Source organism: Chaetodon auriga, chromosome 15 (genome assembly GCF_051107435.1).
Source record: "Chaetodon auriga isolate fChaAug3 chromosome 15, fChaAug3.hap1, whole genome shotgun sequence".
NCBI classification, from domain to species: domain Eukaryota; kingdom Metazoa; phylum Chordata; class Actinopteri; order Chaetodontiformes; family Chaetodontidae; genus Chaetodon; species Chaetodon auriga.
The window spans coordinates 21,539,921-21,557,982 of record NC_135088.1 but is presented as its reverse complement, the minus strand read 5'-3'; the positions used below and the strand labels follow the sequence as shown (position 1 = coordinate 21,557,982).

The 18,062-nt window shown below is 39.8% G+C and overlaps 1 protein-coding gene across 2 annotated transcripts; it reads right to left on the bottom strand.

Annotated features, from left to right (window-relative positions):
* Positions 1–664: 664 nt before the first annotated feature.
* On the bottom strand, positions 665–17,029 carry LOC143332776 (RAC-beta serine/threonine-protein kinase-like). 2 transcript variants are annotated; one of them, XM_076750564.1, is made up of 14 exons: positions 16,927–17,029; positions 14,229–14,389; positions 13,874–14,002; positions 13,618–13,729; positions 13,274–13,424; positions 11,775–11,906; positions 9,602–9,667; positions 9,093–9,161; positions 8,838–8,960; positions 4,888–5,016; positions 4,128–4,342; positions 3,957–4,044; positions 2,975–3,077; positions 665–2,827 (listed from the first exon to the last, which is right to left on the bottom strand). In XM_076750564.1, the coding sequence occupies exons 2-14, from the start codon at positions 14,272–14,274 to the stop codon at positions 2,748–2,750; spliced, it is 1,443 nt and encodes a 480-aa protein (XP_076606679.1). In that variant the 5' UTR covers positions 14,275–14,389; positions 16,927–17,029; the 3' UTR covers positions 665–2,747. The 2 variants fall into 2 exon arrangements, with proteins under 2 accessions (XP_076606679.1, XP_076606680.1); XM_076750565.1 differs by having other exon boundaries at positions 14,229–14,386; positions 16,927–17,014.
* Positions 17,030–18,062: the final 1,033 nt, after the last annotated feature.

Here is an 18,062-nt window from a genome sequence, read left to right as displayed (position 1 = left end):
TGGTTAAAAAAATGCAATTTGCCTTTAATGTTAAGCACAATGCACTGTATGTGACTTGAGACTTCTAAAAAAAATATAGATATATATACATTTTTTTATTATAGACACAAATGCTGTTTTTCCTTTAGTACAAGAAAGAAATTAATTCAAGCGATGTTTTTAGTAGCAATTGATTCTGGTGATATTTTATATCTGCATGCAAATGATTCTTGTTTGAAAATGTTAGACTCAGTGCGTGCACTGCAGTTCGTCTTTGGTTCAGGTTTCTGCACTCATCATTGCACTGTGTGATGATATATGTCATTCCTTGAACCTGCGCTGTCTTTGGTGAAAGTGCTTTCGAACACAAACACATTCAAGAACTATTTGACCGCTGAATGTGCATGCCCTGTTACTGAACACACGAATTCATCATGTGAGGTAAGTTGCTGTTTGCTTTAGGTCTTCAGGTGAAGCTTTTATGCTGCTGTCTTGACCAGGACTCCCTTACAATAGAGATTTTGAATAGAAAAGAGAACCACCAATACATTCCCTGTCTCAATGTTTTTTAACCTTCCACTGCTTTGAAATTCTTGACACACACAAGTGCTTGGTACCTATATTACTAAGACTGAGTGGAGAAACCTTAACAGAGGAGGGATGAAAAGAATCAAGACACAAACATGACAGTTTAAAAATGTGTATTGGATCAATGTCTTGCAGAATTACATTCATAGACAAATAGAAATGAATTGTTTGAATAGAGTAATGTAACTGTTAACACGTACATTTCTTTCAACAATTACGACTTGTTTTAACTTGAGGCCATCTGCGAAGATGGTTCAGGATACAGGAAGGATGAAGGAAAAGAAGTCAAGAAGTAAAACCAGAAGAAACACAAGACAAAAACAAAAATAACGGAAATTAATTCAAAACAGCATATGTGGTAGAAGGCTCTGTGAACAACGGGAAGTTGAGCAGGTCGTCTGCACCAGCTCTTTATCTATTACCAGTGACTCAACAGTGTAGCACCAATACAATGTTGGGCGCATTTTAATGTACAGTATAACACCCAGTATTGCAAATCCGAATGGTACATCACTCATGTTACCATTTAATGTTGTGCAGCCATTAATAATAAATGGGAAGAACTGAAAATAATAGAGACGTCCTTGCAAGTCACCATTGCGCTGAAACACAGAATCTCACAATGGACCATGTTCATGATGTACACAGCTCCCTGGATGATTTTTTTTTTAGGTCTCCAGTTAAGACATGTCCAATTGAATCTAGTGGCACATTCAAGTCTGAAAAGCAGCAGCCCTGGAAAAGTGTAAGATTCACAAAGAGCTGACACAATACATACTCCAGGAAGACATGACAACGTGTGACCTCTCAGCCACAACTTCAAAACTGTGAAGTCTCCAGAGGGTAAAGTATAAGATGGTGAGTTATGATCTAAGAAAAGACTACTTTCGTAGAAAGGCTACAAAGATAAATTATGAATACGAAGAAAGAAAGACACTCCAAATATGAACATGTTTTCTGAAAGTGTAACGACTGTTTGGTGCCAGTTCTGGTTGTACTTTTTTCAACAGTATTCCCCGTACTACACCTGAGCTTCAGTACGCATACCAAAACAATAGTTTTTGATACCCTTTGAGGATTACTACATTTCTTTCTCATTTAATTAAAAAAGAAAGAGGTGTTAAAAAAGAACGAGCATTGACACCAATCCAGGAAGCTTTCAGCTACATTATGAACACGTCCATCTAAGAAAAATTAGGTCTGCTTTATATCACTAAGTGCCTATTAAGCCTATTAAATAATGTGGCTGGTGTGTATTTGGCTGATCAAGAAATGATCAAAAATGTGTTAGAATTAAAAAAAACCTTGTTCTAAAAAATAACATATACACCCTGTGCTTTAAGGTATTCCCAATTCCCATTAATTGCGGTGTCGCACTTGATAGATCCGTTAACAAAGATCACATTCTGAGATGAGAGCAAACTAATATACAGATGATTTGTTTTCATTGCATACAGTTTAAAAAGGATAGCCTCTCTGTCCAACACCTCGCGTTTCATTTTGTCAAAGTTTTTCACCACAGAGACACTTTGATCATCATGTGTTATCAATTCATTGTTGTTCCTGGTGCATATTGGGTGAGTGTTGTATTAAGACCCACACAAATCCTCATGTTCTCACAGATGCACTCTGACTAAACTGATGGCATAAAAAAAAGACCCCCCCCCCGCCCCGAAACACACACACACTTTCCAGAAAAACACCCAACAATCTGCCACGCATAGTCCTCCCTCATTTACAAACCTGTATTACCAGTGGTAACAGCTAGTTCTGAAGAAGAGCACTTGGAAACATCATGAAGGAACTGTATGGCTTCTCATAAGACCATAAAAAAGAGGGTGTTAAAAATAGTTGGTGGTTTACAGTCTGAAAAAGCAGCAGTAGTTGTTTATAGGCCATCCGAGGGCACTATACAGTCCTGATTTTGTTGTTGAGTTGTGCTGATGACTATGTGAGGTACTGCAGTCCAGTCTGATACAGTACAGCCAGTGTGGCCAAGCATTGCCTGTAGTGTGAATGAACAGGGTTTCTATAGAATAACATGGCCACCAGCTGAGACACTTGGATCCTGATGGGACCAAAACCTCATTGAAGATGAAGGTTCTGGTCATTTTATAGCTGTAAGGGATGTGGCCATGGTGTTCACGCCTCGTGTTTTTGTGTGTGTGGCAGAGGTGCTGTCACTCTCTTATGCTAGCAGAGTAGGAGAACTGGGGGAAATGTGCTTGCTGGCTGGGGTCCTCACAGTCCAGACTGTTATCTGTAAGAAGACAGCAGAAATCACTTGTCACATTCCAGCCACGAAACCAGACCATAATCATGGACAGCGGTGGATCAAGCCATGCTAAGTGCACTGCCAGTGTCGCTGTTCAGACTTGAAAGCTCTACCAGGTCAGGGGATACTTACACTTGTCTGGAGGAGTGAGTGTGATGGTCTGCGCTGTGAACTCCTCATCAAAGTACCGGGTATCTGTCTCTGATGTCACTTGTGGTCTGAAGAGTGGGGTGAGCTGATGCAGGAAGGGGAGAAGATTGGTAAACTAGCCATTCCGTTTGGTTACATCCTGGATTTATTAGGTGAATATATGTAGAAAAGGGTGTGACAGGCATTGGTCACATACTGCATGTGTACTATGCATACCTGAAATACCAAAACAGAGGGCAGGTCTGGGCCATATATGTCCTTTACTAACACTGAGATATCTTCATTGAGACCATTTAATTCTTCTCAACATAAATCCAACTAAACATGACTACACTCAATTAGGGCTGTCAAAGTTGCCAAAAATGACATTTGATTATTGCTTCTAAAAAAAAAAAAAAGGGCTGCAATGCAATCCCTCTGGGTATTTATGCCAATGTATGTCCACTGAAAGTGCTTGTTTTTGCCACTGGCTCAGATTGTTAATCTAAGTGTCTGATGACACTATAGAAAAGATCCCTACAGAGTCAGACCTTTTGTTAAAGAGTAAGCTCCTTTTCAATTAACTAGAAACAGCCGCTATATCACTCTCACCGAAGCCACCAGAATCTATTTAAAGAAACAGTGAATTTATCGTTGTAAAGCTCCATTCAAACTCGACAGAAGTGAAATAAAATGAACCAAAGCCTTTTTGGTTCATCTTTCACTGTCTTAGCAATCAGTCTGCTGGCTCCAATCAAGCAGGTGGAAAGCAGGATACTCAGGGTATCCATCACACACGTACAAACACTTTCACACATATCTTTAAAGCTATAAGCACTTTATCTCGTTCAACTGAGGGCGAGAGCTGACAAATAATAAAGCCTGATTTCAGTTTCTGAAATTTCAGATATGAGGGCTGATGAAACATTTCTGTGACTAAAAGGCACACTTCAGTTTCACTTCCTGCAGCCTCATGATGTCTTACCTTCTTCTGTACCACATCCTGCCAGTTGATGGTGGTGAAAAACTTGTGACTCATTACTTCTTTGGCATCATTGGGACCACCACCTAACCTGTCAGTTCAAACAAGCCCATGTAAGAATCCAGTAGACATGTCCAAAAGGAATACGCACACAGGACCAGTTTGGTTAAATACCTCTGTTTGGGGTCCTTCTTGAGCAGGCCAGCCAACAAGGACTTGGCCTCGGGTGACAGGTTCCTGGGGAAGCGGATCTCCTCCATGAGGATGAGCTCAAACAAACGCTCATGGTCCTGGTTGTAGAAAGGCAGGCGGCCACACATCATCTCATACATGACTACACCCAGACCCCACCAGTCCACTGCCCGGCCGTAGTCATTATCTTCTAGGACCTGAGGAACAGATATTTGATTAAGATTCGTCAACAATGTCAGTAAGAAGTGACTTCCCCATCATCATGTTTAATGGTGCGTTCCATTTGCTCTGCAAAGTTGGAATTCCCAGTATCCCAGTTGGACATTCCCCATGGAGCGCTGCCTGAAGTTGGCTTTTTGACTCAGAAGAACCTCACCAACCCTGGCACCAGACAAAGATGGCTGCTCTGCACATCAACAAGCGAAAGCTAAAGTAATAAACTGTTCATTAGCACTTCTACCTTATTTGCATTTCATTAAATCAGTCATACACACAGTACTGTCTAACATCTACTGTGGACGTTAGACAGTGTTTGTATGCACAACATAAAAAATGATGCATTGTTGTCCTTGCTTTCCATCTCGGTTTTCCGACTTGGTGTACTGGAACGCTGTCAACCAAGGTGTGTCTTCATGCCCAGAAATGTCTATGTCTGTGTGTGCGTGTGTGTCAGGGGGTGACTGCTTGTGTAGAGACCACACACTGTTTAATATGTGCCACCTGGTCAGTTTCAGTGCCTTACCTCAGGTGCCAGATATTCAGGAGTTCCGCAGAAGGTTTTCATGGTAGCGTCAGGGGTAATACCCTCTTTACAAAGACCAAAATCAGTGATTTTGATGTGGCCGTCTTTGTCCAGCATCAGATTCTCCAGCTGAGAGAAAGAGTAAAAAAAACATTCACATCAGATATGAGTCTAATCGTCATGGACATAACTAGAGGTTGGGGGCTTGGAATTCATTAGGTTTTCAAACATAATGAAAAATTTCATTGGGTGATCATTACTCAGCAGTCAAGAATTCACTGAGCACGTGCTGAGATTCGTTTCTGTCACTTAGTTTAACTATTGACTGGTCTGTAGTGTTAGGCTAGTCTTGAAATTACTCTCAGATTAGTCTACTGCAAGTTAGTTTAAGAAGGACTTAATTTAATCCTGAAAAGTTAACCACTCTACTAAAACCCACGACTCTATAGTACCAATCAGTGACTGACCAATTGCACCGAATGACAAAAAAGAGAAATGTCTTTGTGGTTGGCTAACAATGTTGTGGAGTGGGTAATAAAAACGAAAGAGTTTTTCGAGAACTCTTTGGGCTTTACTGTAACCTGGCTTGGTGTTAGTGTGGCATTACAACAGCTGGCTGACCAGATAAGTAACATGGAGCATAAACACCCAGACTCGCTGCTCACTATTTCTGGGGACCTCGGCTTTGTCTAGAGCAATACATTTTCATTTTAAAGCAGTTTTGAAGCAAAAACTCCAAACAAACAAAATCTCCATCCAGGTGAACATTTTAGTTGTCTATCAGAAATAATCTCTGTCAAGAATAAGGCATCTGAAAATGCACATCACATTACCATCTACATACACTGGGCACATATCAGTGTTGGTGTTCGCCTCCTGCACATATAGGCAGTAAAAGCATGATAAAATGCAGAATTTATCCATTTCATCCATACTACAGCGCAATACCAGAGTGTTCAAACTAAAACGAGGTGACTTCCAGAAGTCTCCATTTCAGATCTACCAAAATACAGACAGGACATTCCACCAGCAATACTAAGACTCTGGGCCATTGCTACACCATATTACAACTTACAATTTGTCATTTGGCAGATGCTTTTATCCAAAGCGATGTACATATTAAAGTTATAAAAGCTGGGACGCTGTTTAAAACAAATGATCTGGAGTTCATTTTCTGTCTTTATTATGCAGTCAAACAGTTTAGGTTTCAGAGCAAAACTTTCCACACTGCAATCCAAAAAAAAATACTGCAGATAAAATACGTTTGTGATAAAGATGTGTTCATGCAAAACAGAGTCTTTTTTCACAAACCCAAAACTTGTAAGACACATCTGTATTGCCTCCGTGCATAACTATAGTCTGCTAACATGGTCTCTACCATGGCTGTCATATCAGTTCCTGGTTTGTTGCTGTAGCCTGTGCTATCAACAAGGACATATCTATTGTAATGCCTGCAAGATTTACCAAGGATAAATATCGACAACATGCACAGAACTGTAGACACACTTTCACCTGCACCCATTGGCCAATGGGAGAAAGGTTTCAAGTTGTACTTAATAAGTTAGGTCAACACATACACTGATTCAACACACGTGTAGAGGCAGTAAGCTCTAGAGTAAAGAGATGGAGATTAATAAAGCAATGTTCATATTTTTAATGGACTAAAAAGATGATCAAGAGAAATGGATTTTTCATTTTCAGTAACTTTTAACAAAATTCAGTTCAAATTACCAAAGCAGACACATGCAGGCTCTGCTAAAATGGCTTTATTTGACCTTGTCAAAATGAGTAAGTAATTCATAACAAACTGTTCAATATTCAACACTCACAAACTCTCTCTCACACAGACAATAGTTCATTCTCCTGTGAAGCAGTAAACTGTGCCTGTAGGATTTAGCAGGTGAGTTGGTGAACAGGATTATGTTATGATATAAACATAAAGGATAGAGAACAACCTTGAAGGTGTGTGGTTAGGGCTGCCACTGCAGATTATTTTCAATACAAATAACGAAACCATTTAATAGAATTAGAAGAATTTGATTATTTTTATATTCCTATTTAAAAAAGAAGTGAAAATGTCCATCACAAGTTGCTTAATGCCAAAGGGACATATTTTAAAGGTTTGTCTGACCAACAGTGTAAAGTCAAATACATTTAGTTCACAGTAAATGTCAAATCCATAAACTAATCAACCAACTGACTGTGTTTCAACCCAGTGTGTACTCCAGTGTACAGTGTGTTAGATCAAACTGCATCCTCAGACTTCTACTCTCCACTTTTAGACCAGAGGTCTATTCTAGTAATTGAAGAGGAGATATGCCGCAGTGAATAACTGACTGTTTTCCTTGACCCAACTAATTAACTTCTCTACATGGACTCTCAAAAGAGCAATGGACTGGGTCTCAGGAAGGTCACACATTGACATTTGGTTTCTTTTAGACAGAAAGGCAGGCTGATGAATGTTGCCAGGGATAAAGTCATCTATTACAAAGCCCTTTACAATCTTAACAGCCATGATGTCCGGGGACAGGTGAGGTATGATGCCTGACTGCCTGAAGATCTCTTTATCACTCACAGAGCCTTCCAGGGAATGGACATTGAGATGCTGGAATCCTACAAATACCTGGGTGTTCAACAAACTGGATAGAGCTGACAATATAAATGCACTTTATGAGAATGGCCAGGACAGACTATCTGCTGAGGACACCCAGGTCTTCTGGAATGTAGGGGGCACTCATGAGGACATTTTTTTGGCTCTGTGGTGGCACAAGTCATGTTATATGGAGTGGTCTGCTGGGGCAGTGGCATCTTGAATGCTGACAGAAAGACTGGTTAAGAAGCCCAGCTCTGTCCTGGGATGTCCCTTGACCAAGTGGAGGTTGTGGGAGAAAGACGGCTGCTGTCTAAGCTATTGGTCCTGATTGAGAAAATGTCTCAGACCAAACAGGACACTCTGGGCAGCAATGGGCAGCTCCTTCAGTGAGAAGCTGCTTCATCTGCAGCATGAGAAGGAGAGACACTACAGGTCCGTCAGACTTTATAATCAGCACTGCTCATGGTCGACCACACATACCAAAACTGACAAATTCACTCATGTACAATATTAGTGTATAATAAACTGTGCAATGTCAATATTTCTGACATGCAATAATGTGAATTCAACCACTCCCTGTTTTACTTATTCATCATGTCTTGCTTTTTTTTAAATGATGCTTCTTACATTGCACTACCCCCTTTCCTCCTGTGGGGTTAATAAAGGATTATTTTCTCATCTTCTTAGCTGTACATCTATTCCTGTGATAGTACTTTGAGAGCAATAAAAAAAACTTGAGTCAAATTCCTTGTACGTGTACACATGCACATAAAGCTGATTCTGATTCTGAAATCTGGCCATACAACGTGCGACTGACATCACAATGGAGCACTTCCCTTCAGCAGTACGTGCTGATTCCACTAGAAGCCAGAAGTGAAAATGTTTCTCTCATTTCTGAACTACACCTGAATTTAAGAATGAAAGAACTGGACAAGTATCATTTTCATAATGATTCAGTGGGTCATGCCATCTTATGGAATGAATATCTAAAAATTAATAAAAAAAAAAAAAGGCTGACCTCTATTCAAACATTAGAGATGTTCATTGATTTTTGGATCATTAAAATTGACCTACTACATCTATGTTCAAACTGAATGCTGGTCATACTTATCAAACAATGATAAGTAAGGACAACATTTTAATTAGAGATTGACAAAATCAATTACGACTGTAACTGCGTTTGCTTTTAAAGGCTTCAATTCTATTCAACTAGGATGTCGTCGTCTTTATTCAACTGATGAACACGTCCTGGTAAAATCTAAAACAAGAACTCATCATATCATCTTCTCTGAGGTCAAGACATGAGCCATGTACAGATACTATATGACTGAGAGCTGACAGATACATGTGAATTTACCTTCAGATCACGGTAAACAACGTCACGTGAATGGAGGTACTCGAGCGCTGATACAATCTCAGCACCGTAGAAGCGTGCCCGGTCTTCTGTGAACACTCGTTCCCGTGACAGGTGGAAAAAGAGCTGAAAGAGGTGAGAGTAGATGGAGAGCAAACACCTGTTAGTGGTCTGTTTAAGTGTGCACAGCAGGCTGTTGGCACCTGATGACATTAGTGTATCCCCATGTGGCTGTGACCTACATATGTGAGGTCTCACCTCGCCTCCATTGGCGTATTCCATAACAAAACAGAGTCGATCGTTGGTTTGGAAGGCATATTTCAGTGTCTGGAGGAGAAAAATTAATCATGAAAAGTCAGAGGATCAATTAAATTATTACATTTCATCCCAAGGGAGAAGTGAATGTCACATTTCATAGCAGTCAATTCAGCAGTTACTGAGATTTCAGTGGGAACTAAAGTGGTGCGCGACTGACACTGCCCTCCCTACAGCTACGCTACGCTGCTAATGTGGCTAAAAGACATTGTGTGCAAGCAAAACACTATTCATGCTAATAAGTTCTATCAGTGGTGAGCCAAGTGGTGAAATCATCCAACCAGGGCTCAGCACTGAGAGCTTCCAGACTGACCTGAGGACCATCTGGCTCATAAAAAAGTAAACTGTTAAGTGAGCACTGGCTGCTCTATCTGAGACAGTGGTGCACATACCAGCAGGACTCCTACAGAGCTCTACTATCAAGAGGGTTATTTGTACGGAAGTGTTCTCACCGTGAGGAAGGGATGCCGTGTGTTTTGTAACACTCTGCTCTCTGTAACTGTGTGGGCCACCTCATCCTGCCAACAAACACATTATCGTCAGACACACTGAAAACACATAATACAGAATGTAAAGCTTTACTTACAGGAGCAAGATGCATCAAGATGGTAGCTATCTGGTTTGACATGATCTCTGTGGCTCATATATACAGTAGCTGCTTATTTTATTCTGCACCTCTGCTCTAGAATCAGCAATGGCCCTGCGAGGCATCACTACCGCAGTGCCAGCAGGTGGCACAATTTTCATTTCAATTCCTCCACACAGGAGTTGTTGTGTGCACAAATAACCACCAGGTGGCATCTGTGAGCGGGGTGGAACCCATGAAAACACCTCTGAGATGGCAAGCTTCACTGACGGTGAGGGATATGGGACTTTCTCCAAAGGTGACTTATGTGTTTAACCACTTGGTTACGGTTCAGGAAAGAATGTGGTCATGGTAAATAGTAAACATATTATTAGGAATTGAAGCAAACAAAAAAATGCTTTTTAATTTAACCTTGAATTTATTAAAATACTTGAGACACAGCATTTTAAGTGAAAAAGCTGCTTTTGAACAGCTTCTCTATTGCCAGGTTGCTTAAACATAATCTCAATGCTATTTTCAATCTATGAAATGAATCTGATACTTTTTATTGCAAGGCTTGACTCTTAGATTTTAGTCCTACAATTAATCAAGCATCAATGTAACTTTTCAACGTATATGTTTTATTTATCTTACAACTTACAACTTTTGTTTTAAGTGAGCCTCTCAAATATTACAACATTTTAGCCCATCTGAAATGGAAATGGGGAGCCAGACCCAAGTTATCAGCAATCTTGTCAAAACACAGATTAGGTATTTGATAATATTATGGCCTAACAAGAAATGCAGGCTATGGAAGATCAATGATCCCATGCGAAATTAGAAGACTGCATGGTAGCCTACATCCAAGTATGTTTGTATGCCTACACAAATCATCTACCAACCACCTGGTTGCGTGATTCCTAAGTCTGCATCAACTTTCTGAAAAGTTGAACATGATTCAGCAAAAGGCAAATGATTCAGCTAAATCACCAGGTAGATAAACACAAATCCTGCTTGTCTTATTCCTACTGTCTTTTGTCTTACCGTTTCAGCTTAACCAACTTGACCAGTGGTTTAACTGGTATCACTGGGCTGCTCTCTCTAATGCCACTGCCTTCAGGCTCCCTAGACTCAGACGACTAACTGGTAACTGCACCAAATTTGAGCTATACTGAATAGTTTGAAGCTTCATTCAGAAGATTGACATAATCAACATTCGAATGCGCATCGCAGGGCTTTGCAGAGTGTGGGGAGGACGGGACGGAGCGGAGAGAAAGACGCCGGCAGACAGCTGCTGAGCAGACCCGACCTTCAGGAGGAATAAACACAGGGAGTCACGCCGGATTCTGCTCTGATCCAGAACCGTTTACAGGGGGAGGAGAGCTCAGAGTGTATTTTTGAAACCTTTGATTAAAAAGTGGATTTATCTTCACTTCAACCTGTCTGCAGCAGACAGCCACGGATGTGTCTACCTGTACTGTAATTCTGTCTTCGTTGACTGCTTACTGAAGCAGAAATGTACTTTACTTCAGAAACATACAAAGAGTAGGGGGAAAATCTGGTGAGGGATGACTTCAGTGAGAGGCTGAAGTGACAAAAGTTAGAATGGACCGGACCAAAAGTAACTGGCTGTAGAGAGACTACAGATCTGGAGGCGAACAGATGTGATAGCCCGGGCCAGTCAGCCACACAGCAGCTGGTTATTTCTATTTAAACATATTATGCGTTGCATTTGCCCCAATTGATAAGCAGCTCCCTGGGAAAACTCCTGGTGCTCCTGAAGTCCAGCCGAATGTTGTACTGATGGCATACACGGCCACTCTGGATTCCAACTGGCAAAAAAACTGAAATCTGTGTATTAACATTAATTTCTAGTCTGGCATAATATTGCCATGCTTTAAATCAGGCTATATACTGATGCTCTGTTGCCATCTAGCATTCCTCCCTCTCACACACACTTCACAGCATTCATGGCATGAAGGTATGACATGAAGTGCCTCATGCCAGCAAAGCAGCCAAACGAAGTGAATGCTGTGAATACCACACACACCCTTACTTACCTTGGCTATGATGACCTCTTTACGCAGTATTTTCATGGCATAATGTACTCCAGTGGACCTCTCTTTGACCAGAATCACCTTCCCAAACGTCCCCTTCCCAAGCAGCTTCAGGTACTCAAAGTCACTCATGTTCTGTAATGTACACAAAGCCCAAGCTGTGAGAATTCATGTGTAAATCTAAAAAACATCTACCTCAGAAATCTTCAGACAGAAATTTGTTTTTCTTACCAAGTTATACATTATGTCATATACCTTCACAGCCTTCAAAAATACTTTGGTGCCTGCTGTTGTTGGCTTACAGTTCTTTTACAACTAATATGAAAAAGATGTTAATGTGTTTAGAAATGCTTGTATGAAACTGATATGTGTAAAAATAAGTTCTTTGCACATTCTTTCTTTCTCATAAGGGTCACTCAAGATGTTTTCACAATATTACCCTGCAAGGCAGCTGGAAACGCAAGATCACATGAGTTCACGTAACAGAATCCATCTTGCCAGCCTTCAAGTTATACACATGTGGCTGGAGAACAGTCGGTTGGACAAATCAGTGTCCTACAAGGAACTTCTGGCAGCTACGGGCTCGGTTTAGGTGTGATGACGGCACGACTGTTCATTCGAAATCAAGAATGACTCTAATGTTCCTAAAGAGATTAGCATAGATGCTACAAGATGCCACATCAACTTAAGAGGTGATATGTCAATGATGTGTTCACTCAAAAACATCATGGCAGCTTGAATATGAAACAAATATTGTGTTGAATGTATTAGTGTGATACAGTAGTTTTGAGAAAATGATCTCACTCCAAAAGCCGCCTCAGGGCCTTTTGCTGGTTGCTGTTCAGGAAAACTCCTCGCACCAGATGGTGTAATATCACAAGTAATGGAATGTATTCTCTCATCCATCTCCATGACGTCACGTCCCCTTACCATGTCCATTTTAGTCATGTGGCACTTTGCATTGGTAAGACATTTTTTGGCATCTAATGTCATGGCACACCATTTCCAATTTATTTCTGTCACAGTACTCTGCTGCGATGACACAGTGGTCATAATAGCTTCCAGTTTTTTGGGGTCCCCCATATTCAACTACTGACACTAAAAAAAATATATGATGGAGCCTCATGAACGCATGTCTCCTCGTGTGCAAGTGGCATTTGTTAGGTTAAAACAAGCATTTTAGGACAAGATCGTTGGAACAGTTGTCCAATCAAACCTCAAGGAAGGAAGTACTGCTGAAAAATTGAACATTCCCATGAACAAAACTCACATTTTTTAATATAATGTAAAAGTATCTGCAGGAGAAAAGCTTCTCTGGGCTGGAGGCAGACAGTGAATTACGGAACTACTCTGAAAGAAATTCTACTCTCAAAATCAAATGTAAACAGAACATAAAAGAGGCAAAAATGTCACTGTGCCCTCTCTAGTGCCCTTAAAATATTCTGTCGTTGTTTGTATTTTCAAATGCCCTCAAAAGGAAAAAAAATGTAACATCCTCTCACCACTTTGGAGCAGCTCTTGGATATAGCCACCTCCATCTCCTCCAGGCTGCTTTCACTGGGTGAGCCAAACACATCCATTGGTTCCTCCTCCTCCTGTTCCCGCATCTTCAGACTATTTGCCACAGACTGGATTGCCCACATCCACTCCTCTCTGAGAGGCAGAAAATCCCATAAATTGCAAGGAATTCAATCAAACAAATATATCAAGTTTTAGAGAATCTGTTACACACAGCTGCCACTGAATGTCATTTATGTCATCACTTCAGACATTTTGTTCATAGTTTGACACAACCCCAGTGGGAAAATGACAGCCTGCTTGACACAACAGTTTAGTCTGTTTTCACCTCTCCTCATTGCTGTCCACATGAAAGGTGCGTTCAATGACAGTGGTCCACTGTAGGCAACGGATGACAAATGTGTTGGGCCGGGGTCTTTCAGTCTTCATTAATTGACATTCTGAGAAAAACACAATTAAGATCAGTGTTATAGGAAGGTCCTGGAGATTTAAACATTGCAGACAGAACTGATCCAACTGATTTACAGAGTAGAAAGCTACGGCTATTAAGAAAAGGCCATTGTTCAGACTTCAGGAGGACTGACCTGCCACTGAAAAGTTGTTGAGTGGTGGTAAAGTCTGGTCATTTAGATCAGGCTTCTCCTTGTAACCGATGAAGGAACCGTCACTCTTCAAGATGAAATACCTGGACCTCCATGTTTTAATATATTCACCTGGGTCAGAAAAACAGATGCAATTTTGAGAATACTCAATAAATAGGAATATCACTGCCATTTTAAGATGAAGCCTTTAGCTCATCTCTGGCATCCAGAGTTAATAATTCTAGATGTTTATCAAACTGAACCAAAGGGTTTTCTCTTATAACACTGGTTGTGAAAAGCCTTTTTTCATTGTGAATTATCAGGATGATAATACCTCACTGATCCAGATGTACCTTACCTCTTTTGTGGAGCCAGCCCTCTCTGACTATATTAACTTCGTTCATGGTGAGAGATGTGTTTCAGAGAGGGTGAGGAACAGGAGGTTGGGGAGGGGAAGTGGATTGCTCTCTCAGCCCAGTCAAGTCTCAGTCACTGTTATCAAGATGTGAACAGCACCTGCTGAATGAAACAAGCAGTACAGAAATTGGACCATCTTCAAACGCTTCACAGGAGTAATAGTTTTGACAGTCACCAGTAGTTAGAGTATATTTAACTCACTTTAAGAAAGTAAAGGAAACACAATGCAATGATTTGCAAATCCCTTTTCATCTATATTCAAATGAATACACGCAAAGACAAGGGGACGGTTTGCCACTGCGTTACATCACCTTTTCTTTTAACAACACTCAGTGAGCGTTTGGGAACCAAGGGCAATGATTGTTGAAGTTATGAAAGTGAAATTCTTTCCTATTCTTGCTTGACATAAGACTTCAGTTGCTCAATAGTCCACAGTTTGCTGTATTTTGCCCTTCATAATGCGCCACACATTTTATCTGGACAGCAAGTAGACACTTGCGGGTACGGGTACTTGAACTCTTTTATTACCAAGCCACGCTCTTGGAACATGTGTAGAATGTCTCTTGGAATTGTCCTAAATAAGCAGGAATGTCTCTGTTGGATGGCAGCATATGTTGCTCTAAAACCTGTGCGTGAGCTTCATCATTGATGGTGCCTTCACAGAAGTGCTACTTACTGGCTTTTGATCTTTGCCCTGTTAACAATCTGGGGGGTCATTTTCCTCTTTAGAGAACACAAAGTCCAAGATTTCCAAATCAATTTGAAATGCTCGGCCTTGCCCTTCAAGTCCAGACATTTCTCCGGATTCTCTGAAACTTTTAATGATATTATAGGTTGTAAATGGTGAAATCCCTAAATTCCTTGCAAAGTGCAATGAAAACCTTGTTCTTAAACTCAGTCTTTAGTTGTCCATTTTGCAACTTTTTTGAAATGTGTTGCTGACCAAATTGAGAATCTTGAAGGGTTTCAGTGCTGCACAGCCCCCCTATGAAGTGAAGTCACATAGCCAAGCTGTATGATATAATGCTATTAAAACAGCACATAAGACTGCAACTATGTGACTGTTTTTGATTAATCAATCAATCATTTACTAATTTCTGAAATGTCAAAATATAGTGAAAAATCACTAGTTCTGATAGCACATGATGACATCTTCAAATGTCCACACTGAAAATAAAATAGAAACACACCTATAAGAAGTAAATCTGTATATTTAAGATGTGGACACCAGATAGTATTTGTCATTACTGCTTGATTTAACAATTATAATGATTATTGGATTGTCACATTGTGGCCATTTTCTTTCTTTTTTTTTCTTTGTAAGTATTAAAACATCTTTACAATTTTAGTTATGGTGCATGTTGTCTAATCGTGACAACTAGTGTTAACAAAAAAGTGAGAAATTGAGCTGTTTGCTGTCTACTCGTATGGACGAAACACATGACCCAACTCTGCTCATAAACCATTAATAGACAAACCTGGTGACGCTTGTCTGTAAAATGTAGTGATGCGTGTGAAAAACGCCTCACTTCTGAATAGCCATGGGTCACATTTCGTTTCGGTGTAAGCTGGTTTACATTGAACACATCATAAAGCAGTTAGCAATTCAAAATTCAGCATCGGCTCATATTCCTGCTGCCTGACACCAATGACAAACAGCCAGGGTCCGACCTGGTTTTCGAGTTATTACTGATGTCAAAAGCCATTTGATATATGAACTATATGCAGATACGTTACAGAAAAAGAGTAGAAGCACTTCTGCAAATACTGTACGACATTATACACACGCAAGTTCTACTTTTACCACGAGCTTCGCTTGTGATTTGGCCACCGAACAGAAAAGGGAAACTTATGGGAATAATTCAAAGATAAAACTTCACGTGAAATTAACATTTACTACAAAACATATGCCTCAAATAGACTGACTAAGTTACATCAAGGAGAATTTTATGCATTAGCAAAGCTAGTTCAATAATCGAACTTACGAATCAAATCACAGTATTAAAGTAGTTATAGCTAATCTGGTTGTTGTTGTTAGCTGTTACCTGGGTTAGCACTGAACGTTAGCAATTAACAGTGGCAAATTAATTAACTTTCAACGAACCTTTTACGGGAGATTAAGTTAGGTAACGTTAACGTAACCTAGTAATAGCCTAATAACCCAACCAATACCTGACACTGAATCTATATCTACTGAGCACCCAAGCCAACACACAAGATTTCTGAACTTCAGGCAACTTAGCTAACATACGTGTCATCTAAAGTTAACGTTCAGTGGGGAGTAAAGTGAACTTTACTAATTAACGTCAAAGTTCAGTGTCACATATAACGCTAACTTCGTGTTTTACAGACGCTGACACACACTACGGTTTTCATACGCTACTTTTAAGTGAGTTTATCACTGTAGTAATGTTACTAACAATTGCTTAGTACCATAAGTTGTAAGTGTCTGTTTATTATTAGTAAACACTGTGTTACGTTACCGATCATATGCCTTCTTGCAGGTTAGTATGTTAGCCTTGCTAATAGCGAAGTAATTAGATAAATATTCTTGTTAGCTATGAGTTACTAATTCCTTAACTTCTCTCATAACCCGATTCCTTTTACATTTCATGATATAACAACAAGACTTAACGCACATTTTTGTGACTTTATCCCACGTTGCTCTCGTTTCAATGCAGTTTTGACAGGCTAGATCCAGCGCAGGCCATCCAACCAGGAAAACACCATGGCCTTTCTTCTTCTTCATGAGGGGGTGGTCGCTGATTTCTGGACACACATCGCCACCCACAGGCAAGACGACACAAATCCATCTCATATAATGTGATTGTTGTGCAAATATACTGTATACTGCAGGCCATGATTGTCTTTCAGTTGAACCTATAGATGTAGGATGAGGCACATTTCTTTGGTATAATGTACCAGAACTGAAGGTGTTACCCTTTTTAAACTTTGCTTTATGGTAAAATTTCATTCAGGAAATGTGCATAAAGAGCTGCATACATTTTGGGACTGGTATATCAAATTGCACAACCCATAACTCTCTAATGTAGGACAGATAAATTTGTATAACTTCTTGCATTAAAAAAAATCAAAGAAATACATTTGTATGAAATTAATTGATTGTGTTTATGTTTATTTAATGATTAGTTCATGTTCATTGGGCATGACTCAAAGAAAATTCTGATGAATGAAATCAATACATGTTGGTTCAATGAAACAAGATATTTCAAAACAATGTTTCTGACATAGTTAGCTTTTGCACACGCTCCACGGCCATCACATGTAGAAAAATAAAGGAGGAAGTTGTTAGAAGCAGGACTTCAACATTTGAATGATGTAGACTCAACGACACATGCAGGACTATTTTCATTGTTTGTCTAATTGTTTTGTATCCAATATGTATCTTCATGAATGTACTAAATTCAAGAGGATGATAAAGATTACAGATGCAAATTAGTTATCAGATACCTTTAGCTGTTTCTCAGTAGATTAGATTACCTTTAAACGTCAATTCTGTCCCTTACTATTCTCACAGTAGTTAATTAATATTATTATAACTATTTTGTTTTATTTTATTACATTTTTTGCTGTAAACTGCAACTGACTGTGTCCACCATTTATTCAGCTAGCTAAAAAAAGGAAAAGAAATTAAAAAAAGAGAGGCACCATTCAAACAAAGATGCTGATTAAGGGCGAAAACGTTGATAAGATATTCTATATATATATATTTCTCTCTCTTTTAATTGCAATAACATGTTTAGATGTTTATCTC

Bases quoted from the DNA above. Each gene is read 5' to 3' on its own strand.
- LOC143332776 (XM_076750564.1), bottom strand. From the start codon at position 14,274: ATGAACGAAGTTAATATAGTCAGAGAGGGCTGGCTCCACAAAAGAG. The intron at 13,425-13,617 runs GTGAAAACAGAC...TCTGCCTCTCAG, and splicing joins GTGGACAGCAATGAGGAGAG to AGAGGAGTGGATGTGGGCAA. The intron at 4,343-4,887 runs GTAAGGCACTGA...TCTGTTCCTCAG, and splicing joins CTGAATATCTGGCACCTGAG to GTCCTAGAAGATAATGACTA.